Genomic DNA, 18,767 nt, shown 5'->3' on the forward strand with positions numbered 1-18,767 from the left:
GCACGTTGGCGGGTGGGTGGGGGGGGGGGTGGAATAGTGTGGACTTAGAAGGAGGATCCTCGTGGTAACACAAGAAAACATTGGTTTATAGTGGAGTCTTCCCGCACCCTCCCCGGAGGAAATAAAAGTAGATTTCATTGTCTGTCTCTTTAGGTCGAGAAACCTTTGTCCCGACTTTGTCTCCCCAATACCTATTAGACAAAGACCATAAAGCTCGGTTTGTGAAGTCTCTGACAAAACCATATATAGTCCTCTATTTATATAACTACTTTTTTGTCATATTATCCCACTTGAGGAAATTTATTACAGAAGGAGACTGGAAGAATTTATTCACAGGAAGGGGGAGACTGAAAGAGGCACGAGAAAAAGATCGAGGTGCGCGGTTCCTGCTGCATGCCGTACGGGACGCGGTGGAGCGCTGTGGGGGAGGAGCACGCGCTACTCCCCCGTTGTCTTCGACATGGTGGGGGGGGGGGGGGGGGGGGGGGGCAGCGGGCGGGGGGGGGGGGGGTGGGCGGGCCCGGGGTTGGTGATTGGCTAATGGTTACACAAGCCAAAAAACCGTTATGACATCATAAAGTGGCCAAAATCTGATCAGCTCATTTTCACACAGGTTTTTATATAAATGGATCAGGACAAAAAGTGAGCAAATATTTTTTTTCCTGAAACTTTCAGAATCTCTTTACACAGAGAGGACACGTGTTTATGTATAAAATTGATGAAAAAGTGGATTTTGCATAATAGGTGACCTTTAAGAGCACACATACCATCATGCAGTGCTGCTTTTTACCTGTGTCGTCACCAGAAACACAACCACGTCTCCTTCCTCCTCTGAGCGGTGGATCTCCAGCACCAGGCGGAGAGCGGAGCAGAAGTATCCGTCCCCCGTGCTGCTGTGCACCCCCGCCCCTGCGCCCGGGCTCTGCAGGCGGATCAGAGGCGCTGCTGACCCGTTGAAATGGACCAGCTGCTTTGGGTCGGGGTCCACAGCTGTGAGTAGGACAACCCGGAGCTCAGGCCTCTGCAGGGCCACGTCCTTCAGAAGACCCTGCAGCACGTCGGTGGCCACGGTCCTCTGGTGGGCCTGGTCCACCACGATAACTCCGTAACGCTCGAGCAGAGGGTCCGACATCATCTCTCTCAGGAGCATGTCGTCAGTGCAGTACCTGCCGGGGGGGCAGTCAACCATGCTTGACATTACACACACTGTACATACTGTACATATTGAAGTCTACTTACACTACCTCACAGGATGTATTGGACTTTTCATTTCAAGCTACTGTACACAATGTGTTGTTGTATATAGAACACTTTGTTTATATGTTTAGTAGATTGGTATATTAGAGAGTAATCATATTTATTCTGTATATTTTGATATTCTGAATATATGTATTTTTACTGAGGATATGTATATATTGTTTTTCAATGTTAAGGTTCATCCTTGTATTTTATTATATTTTTAAGAAATGTTGTAATTCTTGTAGATTGACTGCCAAAATGCTGCTGTGACAAAATAATTGTCAACTTCGGATTATTAATGTATCTTTCTATACATTTATCTATTTCTATCTATTTATCAGGAGGGAGCAAACAGTACCACACCCAGTATTTCAATTAAAAAATGTCCACCATTACAATTTGTTTTGTATTCGTTCCGCTCATGATAGTGCACAATAAAAGCGAAAAGATTCAGAATCAAAACACAACTCAATTTACACTTCCCATGACCAGTAGAATCCGTAATAGCCTTAACATAAATCCTCAGGTTTCTTAATTATAATTCAGAAAGAGAGGAACCTCAGATGGGCATTTTAATGAAAGTCACTTTTATCTACATGTCAGCTTTACCCCCATTAGTGTAATTTACTCTGATAATTACGCAGAGGAGGGGATCTCTTCTACATGCTGGCGGCCTGAGGATCTGATCTTTCCCCCCTCAGTGTCCCGGCTTCCTTTGTCCCCGATCTGACTTATAAGGGACCCTCATGAGGGAGTGTGACATATGGGCAGACGGGGGGCTGGGCAGCTGTGGAGGAGCCCCTGAAAAGAGGAAAAGAGTCCCCTCGGGCCTTTTGTTCACTCCTTTCTTGTGAATTAGAAAGGGCGGGGTGATTTAGCAGAGTGTGTCAGACTGTGCTTTATATTAACCCGGCAGAAAGAGAGAAAAGAGCAGATAGAGCACACATGGATAGATCTGCAAAGTGCTGCTTTTCCATACCTTAGGACCGAGTCATTGTGGGAACATGCTTCCAAAGGGATGCTGTATCCGACCTCATGACCAATGTTGACGTCCATCTCATCTGCCACTCTCAGGGCGAGATCTACAGCCTGCTGCGCGTGAATCTGCGTACAAACCACCATGCCATGCTGGAACTGAACTGACAGGCAGAATTCAGCACACCACTGGGGGATCTGTTTCAAAAAAGAGCAATATAAGTTGTTTATATCACAGATGCGTCCCCACTTTGTAAACGTTTGAATATCCACCTGTTACAAAGTTTCTTCATGAATTAAAAGTGTAGTATTTCCGATGGTAAAGTGTAAAACACCCTGCAGTACTCACTTGAGAACTTCTTCCAGTTTTGGCAGAGCCACTGACAATGACAAACCGTCCTTTGGCCAAAGTGTCCATAAATTCACATTTTGCATCCCACACTGGCAGCTCTTTCCTTTCCCTCAGCAATTTGTAAAACCTGGAGGAATAAGGCAGTCCATCAAACTGATTAAGCTCCAAAATATCATCATTTTCAGTGTCTCGTTGACTCAGAGTCTCTGAATCTGAACAACAGGGTGATATCCTCTCGGTATACTCTTCTCCAGTTAAACCGGTAATGTCCTGCTCCATCACAAGTGAGTTCCCAGTCTGTCTGCTTAAGATTTCATAAATTGATCCACGAAAACAAAGTCTGGAAGTGTCCTCTCTCAGTAAACTGTTGGACAGCACACAGTCCGCTCTGCTACTGAAGCCAAATGAAAGACTCTGTAGGCGGCCAGCCCAGTGCTGTCATGTGGCCACTAATCCCATAGAAGAGCAGTCATCAACTGATGACACACACTCTCTCTCACACACTCTCTCTCACACATTCACACACACTGATGTGAGAACACAGATAGATGGGCAGAGGCTCAGAGGGGTCTGATGTTTACAATACAAACTGGCTCATTTGCAAAGACCCCAAGCTATGCATGAAGAAAGCAATGCAATTATTTCCCAACCCTGTTTAATTAAGAGAGTAATTAGGAAATTAATTATACCACTGGTTGACAAACTGAGATTATTTGTGCATCCAACAACAAGCAGTTGTGCCAGAAAACACAGATATCTATAACCAAGGGGTTAGCAGTAGCACCAACTTGGGATTTGTTTTCAGCCTCCACAGTGACTTCATTTATAGTTCTTAAACAGTGGTGTTACATTTGGAAACAAACAAACAAATTAATTTCAGTATCTTCACTATTGGTGTCATACTTCTACTGTACATATCATTGTACTTGGGTTGAATCAAGGCAGCATATAAGCTAATACATCAAATTTAGAAAATTCCTTCCTATTAACTTTAGTAACACATCAAGAAAATATGTTTGGCGCCCACCAGTGGCTGACAATTAATAATGTTTAAACTGACACCACTTAAAGGTGGGGTAGGTACTTTTGGAGAAACCAGCTCGAGCGCGCTAGAATTTGAAAATACACAGCCGGAAAAAATCTGCCACTTCCTTACAGAGCCCCTCCTCCAACACACACGAACGGGGGGCCCTATGCAAGATGCTGTTTGGGCGCCCTAGTTTTTACAGTTTTTTTTAACGACAATCCCCCCGATTCCGAAAGCCTTTAAGATGATCTGTGGAGATGCATCAATCTGTTACACTTTAATAGGAAAACAGGCTAATTTCACAAAAACCAAGCAATTGAAAATGACAAAAAATGATATTAAAAAGGTAAACAATAAGGTTCCTATATGTCAATAAATGCAAAAGATGCAGCATTTTCTCAACAATTTTTGATTTACATTTTTCATCTTCCTCAGACGTCACTCATTGGCTGACAGCCCAACGATGATTTGGACTTTATTACCCCAAAAACACAAGCCACAGCTTTGCTATCATTGTAGTTTAGTCGTGTTTATATCCTACATTGGATTTTTAAGCATACAATTATGGAATGCCATTTAAGCCAAAATTAAATACATAAATAAATACATATATATATATAAATATGCCTATGAAATACATTCTGAAATAAATAAAAGACTTCCATAGACAATGCTTCACCGAACACGGGAGGGGGCTTGGCTGTCTACAAATAAAGACGGCTCATTTTAACTCTCCCCAAATATATTGAGGCTGAACCTGAACTTTGAATTCTCTGCTCCCATCATAATCTTGGCAATCTTGTTAAAATTGTGAATGCAGAATTAGAAATACTATGTAACTGGTTTGCAGTTAATAAATTATCCCTTAATGTGGCCAAAACAAATGACATGTTATTCAATACAAAGTCTGAGAGTAGAAATGACTACATTATACGGATTTGCAATACCGAGATATAAAAGTTTGTGCATGTACATTTTTAGGACTGCTTGTTGACGAAATACTCAATTGGAAGCACCATATAAATTATGTACAGACTAAACTGTCAAAAACAATAGGTATTTTGTATCATACTAAGAACATTCTTGAGGAAAAATACTCTTTATAACAGTCTGAGACTGCCAAGGCACANTTGCTTGTTTGATTAGTCATGTGTGCATTTAGGTTCTGTGTTTTCTGTTAGTCTTTGTTAGTTCCTTGTTGTAGTTTGACATTGTTCACTGGGAAGAGTTCTGTCTTGAAACCTTGAAATAAAGGTATTTTCTGTTAATCTGCATTTGGGTCCTGCTTGCCTCTTTCAACCCTGACAATTTTGTATTATACTAAGAACATTCTTGAGGAAAAAATACTCTTTATAACAGTCTATTTCTCCCTTACCTTTACTACTGCTCCGAAATATGGGGAAACACGTACTCAACACATCTACAAAAAATAATAACATCCCAAAAAAAAAGTATTACGAATAGTCTGTGGTGTTGGTAAATATGAACACACCACTCCCATATTTAAAAAAAACTCAATCTATTAAAATGTGTTGACATAGTACAGCTTAAAACGGTGCTGATTATGCACCACATTTTCAAAACAAAATGCCTAATAACATTCAAAAGCAGTTCCAAACCACAGCGTGAACATGTGAATGTAAAAAAAGTCACTTGAAAATAAGTATTCACAATGTTTAGCAATACATATATTATTATTATTATTCATTTGCCAAGTACATGTACATATGTATATATTTATATATAGTATTTTCATTTCCAAAAAAAGATAGTTGAAACTGCTATTGACATGAGCAGAAAATGACCCTATATCTAGTTTTCGTATATATATATATATATATATATAGTATTTTCATTTCCAAAAAAAGATAGTTGAAACTGCTTGACATGTGCAGAGAATGACCCTATATCTAGTTTTCGTATAAACATATGTATATATATGTGTATATATATATATATATATATACAGTGGGGCAAAAAAGTATTTAGTCAGCCACCAATTGTGCAAGTTCTCCCACTTAAAAAGATGAGAGAGGCCTGTCATTTTCATCCGAGGTATACCTCAACTACAGTATGAGAGACAAAATGAGAAAAAAAAAAATCCAGAAAATCACATTGTCTGATTTTTAAAGAATTTATTTGCAAATTATGGTGGAAAATAAGTATTTGGTCAATAACAAAAGTTCATCTCAATACTTTTCACACACTGTTGCTGGTATTTTGGCCCATTCCTCCATGCAGATCTCCTCTAGAGCAGTGATGTTTTGGGGCTGTCGCTGGGCAACACAGACTTTCAACTCCCTCCAAAGATTTTCTATGGGGTTGAGATCTGGAGACTGGCTAGGCCACTCCAGGACCTTGAAATGCTTCTTACGAAGCCACTCCTTCGTTGCCCGGGCGGTGGGTTTGGGATCATTGTCATGCTGAAAGACCCAGCCACGTTTCATCTCCAATGCCCTTCAATGCCCTTGGAAGGAGGTTGTCACTCAAAATCTCACGATACATGGCCCCATTCATTCTTTCCTTTACACGGATCAGTCGTCCTGGTCCCTTTGTCTGCAAAGGGACCAGGACGACTGATCCGTGTAAAGGAAAGAATGAATGGGGCCATGTATCGTGAGATTTTGAGTGACAACCTCCTTCCAAGGGCATTGAAGGGNTCCTCAGGACAGATTCACCATTATCATGCACTTTTAAATAGCAAGTCAAACACAAATAACATCATCATCATATCATTTAACACCTGAACTTTTGAAAGAACATCCATAACATTAATCTGTTTGCAACGTGTATATATATATCCAATATTCCAATGACTTGTATATAGACTAATCTGCACTATTTCTATTCTATTTGATTTGATGTACTTGCACTATTACCTGTTTTATTGTGCTGCACTGTTGGAGGAGCCTGTGACCTCAGATTGTCGTTGTCACAACTACACAGTAGCTATGTACAAATGACAATAGAGGCCTTGAATATAGGACAACATTTTTGTTGCACATTATTACATTTCGCTTAGGAACTTATCCATTGTGATTTACAAAGCATCTCCACACCAGTGGCCATGGAGCAATGTAGGGTTTAGTATGTTGCCCAAGGACACTTCGACATGTTCGACCATCCGATTGGTTGACAACCATTTCCTCCCTGAGCCACAGCCACCCTATTGGCTCTCATTGTAACAATATAACCACATATAGATTGTTAACCTTGATCTTCCTTCTTCTTCTTCTTCTTCTTCTTCTTCAGGACTACATGAAGCCGAGTCCTCCCCAGAAGCCCCTGCCTGCAGACCCTCTAGGGAGGTGCTCTCGGCTGGGTCACTGTGCCACACCGGGGGTCCACTTCCCAGCCAATCGCCCGCTCCCCATCCCCATCCCCATCCCCACGGTGCCCAGGCCTCCGCCCAACATCCCTCTACCCAGCAGGTCAGAGCTACGTGACAGGAATCTCAGACGTGAAATACAGAGCTGGCTTAATCTGTCTTGTTAAATGAATGGCTTTCTATCATTCAGACGTCGCTGTCCATCACCTTAATGTTGGTCACAGCTTTATTCAGACGTGATATATATTGCACGGTGGGTGGCACCTGGTGCACGAGAAGAAGGGATGACACTGCAGGAAAATAGTGATAGCAAGGAAGACATTTAGTGTTTTCGGTTCTGTTGCTTTGAAACCTTCATTCAGTTCATACTTTTATCAATTTAACTATATTCCGTTTGGTTACTCATCTTGTATTGGGAAGCGCTTTGTAACCCTGTTTGGATCATTATTATTGATTAGCGGTGATACACATATTCCTAACTTCATCCATGCAATTGGGAGTGATGATGTGATTTAGTATTTCGGCTTTAAGCTGTTTTCTTTACTTTCTTTGCACCAGACCACATAAAAGTATATTTCTTTGGACTTATCCAAGAAAACACTCTCCTTCAAACTAAAAGTTGTCTCATTGGCAGCGCTGCAGTGTTTCCTGGTTTATTGAAACACTTTTTTTCCCGTGTGCGTGAGGTGATATCTTTATTACACTGCTCTAACCTTGTACCGCTGCAGCCTTTACATGAATTCAATTTAATAATTTTTTTTACTGCAGTCAGTCCGACCTAATGAGATTACTGTTCTGACTTTGAAATAGACTTCGAAATGACTCGAGCTTATTCATGAGACATGGTGTGTTTATTTACAATCGGATGAATGCAACAAGGTGCGTGACTGAAAGGAAATATGAAGCATTAGTATACAGAAGTGCATGACATGAATCTTTATCTCAGAAAAATGGAAAATCATGTACATGTTGGTCGTGATATGCAACATTTGATCTTTTCTGTGGTGATAACGTCTTGTATTGATGCTTATGTTTCAGACCTGTGCCGATGTTGCCCTACAGACCACCAAAGACATAAGGACTGCAGCCGTCTTTACGTCATGGACTCCGACAGTCGGAGGCTTTCTTGATTTGCACTAAATACTGAGACTCTGTAGGACCTTGTGGACAGTGGGAAGCATCTCAGAGTTTCCAGTGAAAGGGGGCTCACACCTCGGTGCTTTAAAAGGTGCTTTGTTGTCCTCGCTCAGGTACCAATGAACTATTTATCTATTTAAATATTTAACTGCGATATCACCAGTTTGTGTACAGGACTCTCTTGAGTGTTTTTAAAAAATAAAAAAAAGAGGGTGCAATTTTAGAATATTTCTTTTTGCATTCTTTGGTGATTTTTATACGTTTTTTCTCAAACAACATGCTGAAATATATGATGTTTTTATAACCAGTTAAGTTGCTTGACTAATCGAAGCGCAAAAAAGTGAGTTTTTTGGACTAAAACGACGATAAAGGGAAATGGAGCACAACTCGGCACATTGTCAGTGTAGCGTGTGAGCCATAGAGCCGTGTTTATTCAGTTATTTCATATTTTTTTTACGATGTGTTAAATGCATCTTTTCCATCGCTGTCGCCGCGGTGCTACGATCTTATTTTTGTTTTGAATACAATGGACTCTATTAAACCCTCACACTATGTTTGTATCGTGGGTTTCATCATGTTACAGCCTCACAGTCAGGCTCTTTTATTACCTTATAAGTTCACTTCTTTGTACTCAACAGAGAAAGTCCTTTTCACACATATTCCAGCCTGGCTCCGACTCTCTGCTCGGGCATGTGTTGGACGCTCTGTCCTGATACTGGCAGACGCTGTGGAGACTCAACAGATTTGACAGACTGATTGTGTTCCAGAAAATTACACCAACACCAAATAATGCAGCATTAGCTGTGGTGTTTGTATGTTTTACATTTACGCTCACTTTGTCCTCGAGTGAGCGAGCCAAGCCGGATGACTTCAGCGCTGTGAGCGTTCCAAGTTCCCCTCGACCGTGTCCAACGAGATGTTTTACCGTATCTGTCTCACCTTCATACCATTCCTTTAGGATTTCGTACGGTTTTGATTTCCTTGGACTGGATTATTCATGCATTTACAGCATCGTTCATCAGCTGGGCGTTGCACTTTGAGTCTGCCAATTTCCCCTGATGTTATTTGTGTTTGACTTGCTGTTAAACAAGGAGGGATTCAACTGGTAAAAACTTGACAGCACACTTCTTTCTCCTCTGTCAGTGTGTCCACATGCACTGTTTGTCTTCTCACCACTGCAGAATGATTGAAGTCAGTAAAGCCCTGCAGCAGTGTGCAAGTAGTGTGTTTTGTTTTGTTCAGATGTGTTCGACAGTCAGAGTAACCGCTCTCCGCTGGAAAATATGTGTCAGTGCTGTGTCGATTAGTCGTTAAATGTTACCATTTGTAAATCCTAAATGTACCGTGTTTATTTACATAACTGTACCATGTTTAAAGCCATTGTAAAGTGTAAATATTGTATGCAAGTTATTATTTCCCTTTGCTCTCTTATTGGATCAGACTGTCATTGTTTTTATAAGCAAAGTATTATACAGTAAGAACTGCTTTGAGGTTGTGCCCCATTTACACTGGGTGGCCATTTTAAAGATTTCAACCTTTAACTTGCAGGCCAGAGACAAGTGTTTCATTTTAACTGAGAGATTTTATTAATGAAATCAGAAACCAAATAAAGTTCCTTTATGACTGTTAATAACTATTTATTTTAATTATTTTCTCACTTAGATTTTTGGATGTTATTGGAAACATGACTTCAGTAAGTGTTACAAAGAAAATGCTTAAGAGAACATTTCTAAAAGTGTCTGTTATGGAGATAAATGAGGGTTCATAAGAAAACCATTTCTTCATTTGATCAACATCAATAATTTACAAATGCCATTTTTGTTTTTTTGTCGCTGCGAGTTGACAGTCTTTACAGCTCTGTCTGCAAAATGCAATTTATCTCATAAGAAAGCCAACAGAAAGTCACCATGACAACAAAACAACTGTAAAACTACAATGTTTAATCTAACAAGCAGCAACCAATGAACTGTTTTCTATGTGTCTGTTTCCAGTGTTGGAAGAAGTTACTCAGATCCCTAACTTAAGTAAAAGTACAAATACTATGGTCTTAAAAATACTCAACTACAAGTAAAAGTCTCATCCAGAATGTATTTTAAACTAAAAGTAAATAAATATTCACCATTCTCTTTAAACACTAGCAATCACCTTTAGAGCACCTTCACACTGAGTGTTAGTGTGTTACTATGGAAACAGAATGTTGAGAGTAGCTGTTGCCAATGGTTTTCTTGTTGAGTAGTTAAGCTGTTTTAGTGTGAAAGTAAAACATCACAGAAAGGTCACACAGGTAATTGTTAGTGTGATACAAAAGACAACGATTATTTATGGAGTGCGCTCCAACACAAAAACAACTTTAAAGAGAAAAACTTCAAGTATGTGTTTGTCCTCATTTTAACATGAGGGTCTGCCTTGCTCTGCTGTTTGAGCAGCACATCAATGTTGTTCAACACTGCCATCTGTCAGACAACAGCGGTCATTACAGGGGCTTCTCTTTCCTCCATTCTTATCTCATGTTGCCTTAATGTGCTCCAATAAGCTTCAGGGTGAAGTCGCCCTTCAGTCCTGATTGAAGAGCAGCTCCCCTCCAAACACTTTGACCAGCACTGGGATGGAAAACAAACAAGAAACCCTTTAACCTCTACACTCTCATTTAGAGAGAGACAAAGAACATGATGGAACCACAAGAAAACAGTCCTATCAATGTTTATGAACAAGAAGAAATCACAGCTTTAACACTAGAACCGCCAACGGGTAAATTTTACCAGCAGCTGTTTTTTGATTGTATGTAACTTTTGTTCAATAACATTTAAAGTCTCCCAGTCCGTGACTTTTCCTGAAAGTGTGTTATGTAGCACCCTCTGTTGTTAACAATTGTCAATATGAAGTCAGATTGAAAAAATCGCCATAAAAAATGCCATTTATACCTATATCCGCCAGCGGATAATATTTACCTCATAGAAAATGCAGCGTAAACATGACGTGTTGCTATAGCAACGCCTTTTGTCTACTGCGGTTCCTGATAGAGAGAGATAGATAGATATAGATAGATGATGAGAGAGAGATAGATAGATAGTTATAGATAGTGTAACATCTTGGAGAATACAAGATCTTGGATGACTGAGCTCACGTTGAGGACGTAATGCATGTGTGCAGGTTACGTGCCAGTTGAATAAAGATGGACAATCGGAATGAGAGAAGTAGTCCGCGTCGTCTGTTTATGTAGACAATTATATGTTCATAGAACATTACAGATGGATCTATAGATAGATAGAGAGAGAGATAGATGTGTACCTAAACAAAAAACAAGTCTAACACCAAGCGTTTAAATCAGCACTCTTAGCGATATTTTATACTTCATGCTATCTGCACAAACTATATCATATGAAAAGCTGAGAGTCCAGAGATTATATTGGTATAAGTTTCATCCATGTGCGATCAAAACTCACTGTTCTGTATGATGAATAAAAGAACATTGTACCTTGAAAATCAATAGCGGGTACATTTTACCCGTTGGCGGTTTTAGGTATACAGCGACCTCTGGCGGTTTTAGTGTTAAAGACAAACCTAGGCGCTTCACTGATGAACATTTATAGGCCGGTTAAAATATTTGGAAAAATGGTTTTCAACAACTAAACAGCTGTTTAGGCACTTGATAACTGTTTCGATGTGTTCCAGTCACACAGCACTGAGACTGCTCTAATTAACGTTTTAATGACATCCACTTAAACACAGACAGTGGCAGAATCTCACTGTCAGTATTATTAGATCTCAGCGCTGCATTTGAAACTGTTGACCACAACATATTACTAGACCGACTGGAAAACTGGGTGGGACTCTGGCACTGTTTTTATTGTTCTGAATCCTACTGAAAGGACAGGAAACACTTTGTTTCTATAGGTAACTCAACATCTGAGTGGACGAATATGACCTGTGGTGTTCCTCAAGGCTCCATCCTGGGGACTCTTCTCTTTTACATCTACATGCTTCCAGTAGCTTAGTTAATGGATAACAATGAAATAAGTTACCATAGCTATGCAGACGACACACACGTGATAACATGAAAACCAGGAGGAAGTGTAACTGAGAGAAGTGAAATACAGATCTAAGAGGAGACAGAGAGATTCAGGGAGGAGCTAAGATGTTCCTGAACTATAGAAGGGAGAGGAACTTCCATATTCACCAGAGTTCAACACAGACCATCATCATCATCACCTTCATTCAACATGCTGTCATTAGACTATTATTTACATTCCCTACTGTTAGTTTCCATTCTAAGAGGTACGTAACATTCTGCATGAACACGTTAACTTCTAATGTTGATCAAATGTGATCTATTAACTGAGTCTTTTGAATTACTCCTCTCTTCAGGGGTCAGCTGTGAAAATCTCACTGCATTACAGAGAGAAGAGTTCAGTCCAGAAGGCAGCTCTGTTACTCTGTACGGAATGTGTTAGTGTTGGAGGTCAATACCTTTAGAGACCGATTATGCGCCAATTTACCTGAAATAGAGACAGGTGGTGAGTGGATACTTCTCTCTCTCTCATTTGTCTCATTTCGTTGGTACAGAACCTCTACAACTTCAGGTTTTCAAGTCGGTCTACTCAAGAGGAGGACGTCTTCAGTCGTCCTTGTCGAGAGACGGACGAGTCGGGAGAGGGAGTTGTAGTCTAGTAACACGAAAACAAGGAGTTGTAAGAGTGTCTAGTAGAGTAACCAACTATATTGCAGTCACCCGCCCCGGTCTCTTAGTAAAAAATGACCAAAATTCGGTCCGTTTTATGAAAAAGAGTATAAATTTGTAAATCAGAGAAACACCAAAGAGTGGCGTGTAGTAACTTTACATGTTTGAATCGTTAATGTTACGTGCCCGCAATCCACTTCAGTCTAATCACCCTCTACAAAGTAACTCTCATTAGACGAATTTTATAGAATAAGATACTCTTATAACTAAGTGTAACAGTAAATTTTCCAGAACTTGTGTGTTGTATTCGACGACAAGGTTATCTTGGATACTAGTCGCAACACGAATTCTATTTGACTTAGGTTACTGTTTTCACTCTCCTGGATCCCGACTTGGGACACCATGTGGTGCACTTTAGTGTCTGAGGTCTTTTTTACTTTTCTGGCATATAAATCAAGTACCCTGATGAATGAAAATAAAAGTCGCACACTGGGTTTCCGGCTAAGTCGACTGACCAATTTGTAACTGTACACCTACACTAGTTGCTGTCATGTACGCAAACATACAATCGCCCGTTAACAATTACAAAGTTTTACTAGTTCGTCCATTTGATGTATGACATAGTAGTTTGATAATCTACAACTGTCCTCCTCGAGGAGTCACCTACCAAGTCAGTCATGTTGTAACGTGGATCTCTGTGAAGGTCCCTCTTCCTTGTGGGTGTCTCTCTCCTTGTCCCTGAGAAATCTGCACCTACCTGTACAAGTGGAAAAGTCCAGAATTGTTTTTGAGAAGTGACTTGTCTTTCTACACTGAGATATTTACTGAGACATAGGTCACAATGCACCACCGGTCGTCCGCCCGACAACAAACAACACAGGAGGACGAATAAAAGAGAAAAGGGACACAAGGGAAGTCCATTAGTCGTCGACTATCGTGGACGGACCGTGGAGTCTTGACGCGACCTAACCAGGGAGTGGGAGTCCGACAGGATAGTCGTTCGGTCTCGGGGGGGGGGGGGGGGGGGGGGGGGGGGGACAGGTAATTTCTCCTCGGAGGTCCTCGGAAGAGAGCAGTCTGGACGACGACTAGGCTTCGAGCACACTAGAAACTACCTGAATAACAATTTACACACACACCACCTACTAATCCGTGCAAAGTCTACGTAGTAATAGTCCCCTTTTTCCGTTTCAAGGTTGAAAAGACCTTTCTCAAGTCTTAAGCTGAAAAGTTTTTTTTAGACTTAGCTAAGAAGTCTTTTTTCAGTCTTAGTCTTAAGAAGTTCTTTTTCAAACTTAAACAAAAAGGGAGGTTTTACAGTGTTATAGCTCTAATAGACTTGTAAAGACTAAAGACCATAAAAGACTTTTTAGAAGTGTTAGAAATCCAGAGCTTAATACTCTTAAGACTTTTTTCAGTCCTAAAATTTTAATAACCTACTCCAAAAGTCTTATTTGAGTTTTCCCAATATCAGAAAAAGACTAAAAAAAGACTAAAAAGCGGTTAGAAACTAAAAAAGTCTATGAGTTTGACAACTATAAGGCAATTCAGTTTTCAACTCTTTAAGTCCCTTTTTTAGTGTTGTAGCCCAAAGAAACTCTTTTTTTGTCTAAAATCTTTCATGTTTACAAGCCTATAAGTTCTTGCAGTCTTAACATCTACAAGATAGGACACGACCGTCGTGGAGAAAAAGTGGAGACAGACTTTGGTCTCGGGCAGACGGAGACTAACCAATCCGAGGTAGTCTCTACAACTATACCCTTATTGTTCTCCCAGATTACCTCCGGAAAGTCGTTTGATTTCGAGGACTAGTCTATATTGTCTTGAGTTGTCGACAATAGTCGACTGAGAAACTTGGTACTAAAGGAGAAGTCCGAAACTCGGGTGTAATTTTAGCCGTAAAACGAGAAGTGAGTACTTGTCGTACTCCCTCAATGATAACCTATGTACACTACTACACCACTCCACAAACCTAAACAGTCACGAGGTAGGAAAGGTGTATGAGGTAACTAAAAAGTCCTTTTCATAACTAATAGGAGTTAGACATACCTACATGTACTATATACTATAGACGGTTCTCTTATTCAGATAGATTACCTGACCTTTGAACTTCTCCTCCTTGACCACAGGCAGTCCTTCTTCGACACCTCGTTCTTATATTACTCAGCGTTAGGTCTCCCCCTTCTTATGAGACTAAAAAATGAAGCATTTTCATCAATTATTGATTTTTCAGTGTAAGGACGTAAGTTACATGAGTTTATTCTCAGTTTTCTTAACGTATTTGTAAAAAAATGCATTGTTTCATTTCATACGTGTCAAGAGGGAACTTTCTCCAGTAACTAGAGTTACCTAAGAATGGACTTATTTATTTCCAAAACTTAACTGAAGTTACGCAATAGTTTCACCGGTAAAATCGTGGCCAGAAAACCAACAATTTTACAACTACCCCCATTTCCACCTCAAAAAACTTACTGAAGTAATCTCAAATGACCCATCGAAAGTAGATATTATATTACACACCAGGCTAAATATAACACATAATTATAGGATTTAGACGAATACAGTCAGTTAGACAGTTTGTGCATCACTTCATTTTTCTTGTGTGAACGGAGGTTCATTACTCAGTTTCAATATTATCATTTTTCATGTTAAAGGGAGTCAAAATGAAGGCCTGTCATACTCATTTATATGAATCTATGTAATGTGGTGACGTTGTAAGATTCGATCAAAAAGGTGGTACTTGACAAGGTGGAGGTGGACGTCACTTGGCATACAAATCCTGGTCACTGGGCAAGTAGGTGTAGTCCTCAGCCACCCGCCTAGTCCGCCTGGCTGACGAGAAGTAGAAAACCTCAGAGGGAGTCCTCCAACCTACACACAGTGAAACGTCCTCCTTCAACATGACAGCTCCACAGGTGGAACTACCGTTACAACAAGTCTTTCCGCCCGAGACTTCACACACATACAAGTCCCTCTTCGAGGTCTCATAAACAATGCGCACAAACCCAAAAGGACAGTTACACCCGGATGCGTGTCACATGTGTCGTCTCAAAGTGACGTCGTCTCCTCCTCGAGTATAGCTAGACCCAATAGGAGTAAGCCAAAATTGCCCCTGTCAGCTCTCAACAACGTAAAAACACAAGGGTTCACTTTCTACTCCTGAAGACCACCAAGAGGATCCTTAACAGCTATGGTCATCTTTATTAGTGATGGGCAATATAAAAACCGCATAGACATCCTGTCTCATTGTCTCGACGTGAAGACCTGACTTGAGAAGACAAAAATGACCTCAGTCTAGCAGTGTCGACTGCGGACTCCCTTCTCTTGAGACAATAAAGTACAATATTCAATAAAATCGTTTGGGTGTGAGTACTATCTAGGTCCTGACGTTGATTGGACTATTCTAACGGTTTCGGTATAGCTCTTTTCCGACTCAAGACGTCCCGCTGCGTACCACTTACTTCCACTACTAGCTACTACAGACACAAGCTTGAGACCCACTTTATACCTTCAAGGAGAGAGAAGATATCAAGTCCTTGTAGAATCGAGGAGGGACTTAGAGAGACAGAGGAGAATCTAGACATAAAGTGAAGAGAGTCAATGTGACAGAAGGACCAATAAGTACCAGTAGTGCCACCACAGCAGACGGTACGATAACATTGAATAAAGTAACAATAGGTAATTGATCGATCACCTTCGTACATCTACAAATTCTCTTCTCAGGGGTCCTACCTCGGAACTCGCTTGCGGTTGTCAGTAGTAGCAGAGTCTTGATCGAAAACTCAGACGGAAATCTTTGTTTCACAAGGTAGGACGGAAAGTCCACATAAGTCTTATATATTGGACACGGCCACAGAGGTGGGTCAAAGGTCAGCCAGAACATTACATACAAAAACACAGTTGTCCTACCAAAGTTAAAGTCGCGAATCGAGATTATGCGGACGCGACTCTAAGAGAGATAGTGACACGTACATTCTAAGACGGTGTGTTACATTCACCTTCAGTTATATTAATCATTTTATTCATGTTATGAGAGTTACAAAAAATGAAGGCCTGTGCATTGACTCATTTTATATGGATCAATTAATGAGGTGACGGCGTCTTGTTAGATGTACGATCAAGAAGTGGTATTTGACATGAAGGTGTGACGTCAATTAGAACTCTTACAAGTCACGTCCTGGTCAACTTTTGGTCAAGTAGGTGAAAGTCCTCAGGCCACCTGCCTGAGCCAGCCTTGCCTGACGAGAAGTAGAACTCAGGCGGGGAGTTCTCCAACCTCACACCAGTGAAACTCCTCTTAACATGCAGCCCACAGGTGAAACTTACCGTTAACAACCAACTTTTTCCGCCAAGACTCACCCACCTGACAGGGTCCCTCTGCGACGTCTCCAACACATGTCGTACAACCCACAAAGGACAGTGAACCCGGAGTGCGTTGTCAGTCATATGTCTCTGCAGACAGGTTATACGTCGTTACTGTCTCAGATAAGCCGAAACTTGAGGTAACATGTTAGTCGAGTCCCTAGTCTTGAAGAGTGAGTAGACAAGAGCTAAAGGATTTACTTATCTACTTACGTTAAGACACCAAAAAGGGAAACCTATGACAGCTATGGTCAATCTTTACTAGTAATGTGCACAATATCAAAAACCTCACAGACATCCTGTCTCATTCTCTCGACGGAGACTATACTGGAGAATAGGACATTACGGTCCACTCTAACAGAGTCGACTGGGGACTTCTCTCCTCATTAGGTCTCGCGTGCAATGGGATCTAGTGTAAACAGTTGAATCTTACAACTGCAAAAAAGGACAGTGACACTGCATGGAAGTCTTACTTTGATGTCATCCGGCTTACATTTTATTAGTCGCAGACAGTGACTGTCGTACAACTTTACTTGCACTCCTCTTTCTTACCAGGACGTCAACTTGAGACCACAGTATAACTAACGAGAGGAGATTATCGTACCGTTGTAGACAGGAAGAACTTAGAGACAGAGGAGTCGTACATTGAAGTGAAGACAGAGTCAAATGTGCAGGAGGCCGTACAGGTAAGTGCACACCACAGGCAGACGTATTCGATACCTTGAATTAACAAGTACATGGTTACTTGCGATGCCGACGACTTCGTCTATCTAGATTTTACTCGTCGTTCACAGGGACCTACCAGGGAAGTCATCGAGGTGACCTGAAGAGGACCACCGACTCAGATTACTTTGTTCACAGAAGACAGGAAAGTGATCCTAAGACGGGTTCTTCTCTGTGTACGTTCTCCCAGGGGGGGTCAAAAGGTCAACCAGATCATCTTATACAAGACCTAGTTATCAAAGTTCTACGTTCGCTAATCCTTTGATTAGTATGACCTGTCACCTCTAAGACGTTGACAGACACAAATTCATCTATAGTACAATATCTGCAATAGATCTCGCAGGGTATCCTACAAGTAGTCACTTTCGCGTTCCAATTAGGAGTAACTCTTTAAACTACTGAGGTAGAGAGTTCCACCCTTAATTTATTCTTCGTTCCTTCAAAAACGACTTCAAGTAGTAAGTCACCCGTCGGACCCCTTACGAGAAGTGTAACGTCGTGAAGAAATTACTGATTTACCATCTTGTGTCAAGTCTTCTGCACGAATTGCGGATGATCTATTACACCAGGAGAGACTCACCTCCAACAACACTTGTATCGAGGTTTCAGGTTGTTCACACGATGTCTCTCTCCGTAGGTCAGTCGAACAGTCACATACAGTACGAGGGTCTTCACAAAAACATGTGCTCACACACCACAAATGTGACAGTGATTCACCCGAGGGTGTCGTGGTCATCATGTGTCGTCTCCAGACAGTGACGTCGTCTCCTTCTCCGTTGAGGGTCTAACTATACAAGAAAGAGGTGACATTATAAGACAGGTCCAGTAGTCTTTGGAATAAGTATTACAAAAGGTAAAGGATTTACTCTCTACTACTTGAGACCACCAAGAGGACCTATAACAGCTATTGGTCTTCTTTATTAGTGATGGCCAATATCAAAACCTC

The 18,767-nt window shown here is 40.9% G+C and overlaps 1 protein-coding gene across 1 annotated transcript in view; it reads right to left on the reverse strand.

Annotated features, from left to right (window-relative positions):
* Positions 1–2,929, reverse strand: part of LOC104964479 (putative pre-mRNA-splicing factor ATP-dependent RNA helicase DHX32) — a 13,091-nt gene extending 10,162 nt beyond the window's left edge. Inside the window, exons 1-3 of the mRNA XM_010793278.1 lie at positions 2,564–2,929; positions 2,219–2,412; positions 791–1,166 (exon numbers count right to left, since the gene is read on the reverse strand). Of these exons, the coding sequence (XP_010791580.1) occupies positions 791–1,166; positions 2,219–2,412; positions 2,564–2,845 (852 nt within the window). The 5' untranslated portion in view covers positions 2,846–2,929. The remainder of the gene's footprint in view (positions 1–790; positions 1,167–2,218; positions 2,413–2,563) is intronic.
* Positions 2,930–18,767: the final 15,838 nt, after the last annotated feature.

This window comes from Notothenia coriiceps, unplaced genomic scaffold (genome assembly GCF_000735185.1).
Source record: "Notothenia coriiceps isolate Sejong01 unplaced genomic scaffold, NC01 NC01_scaffold00001919, whole genome shotgun sequence".
In the NCBI taxonomy this organism is placed as follows: Eukaryota; Metazoa; Chordata; class Actinopteri; order Perciformes; family Nototheniidae; genus Notothenia; species Notothenia coriiceps.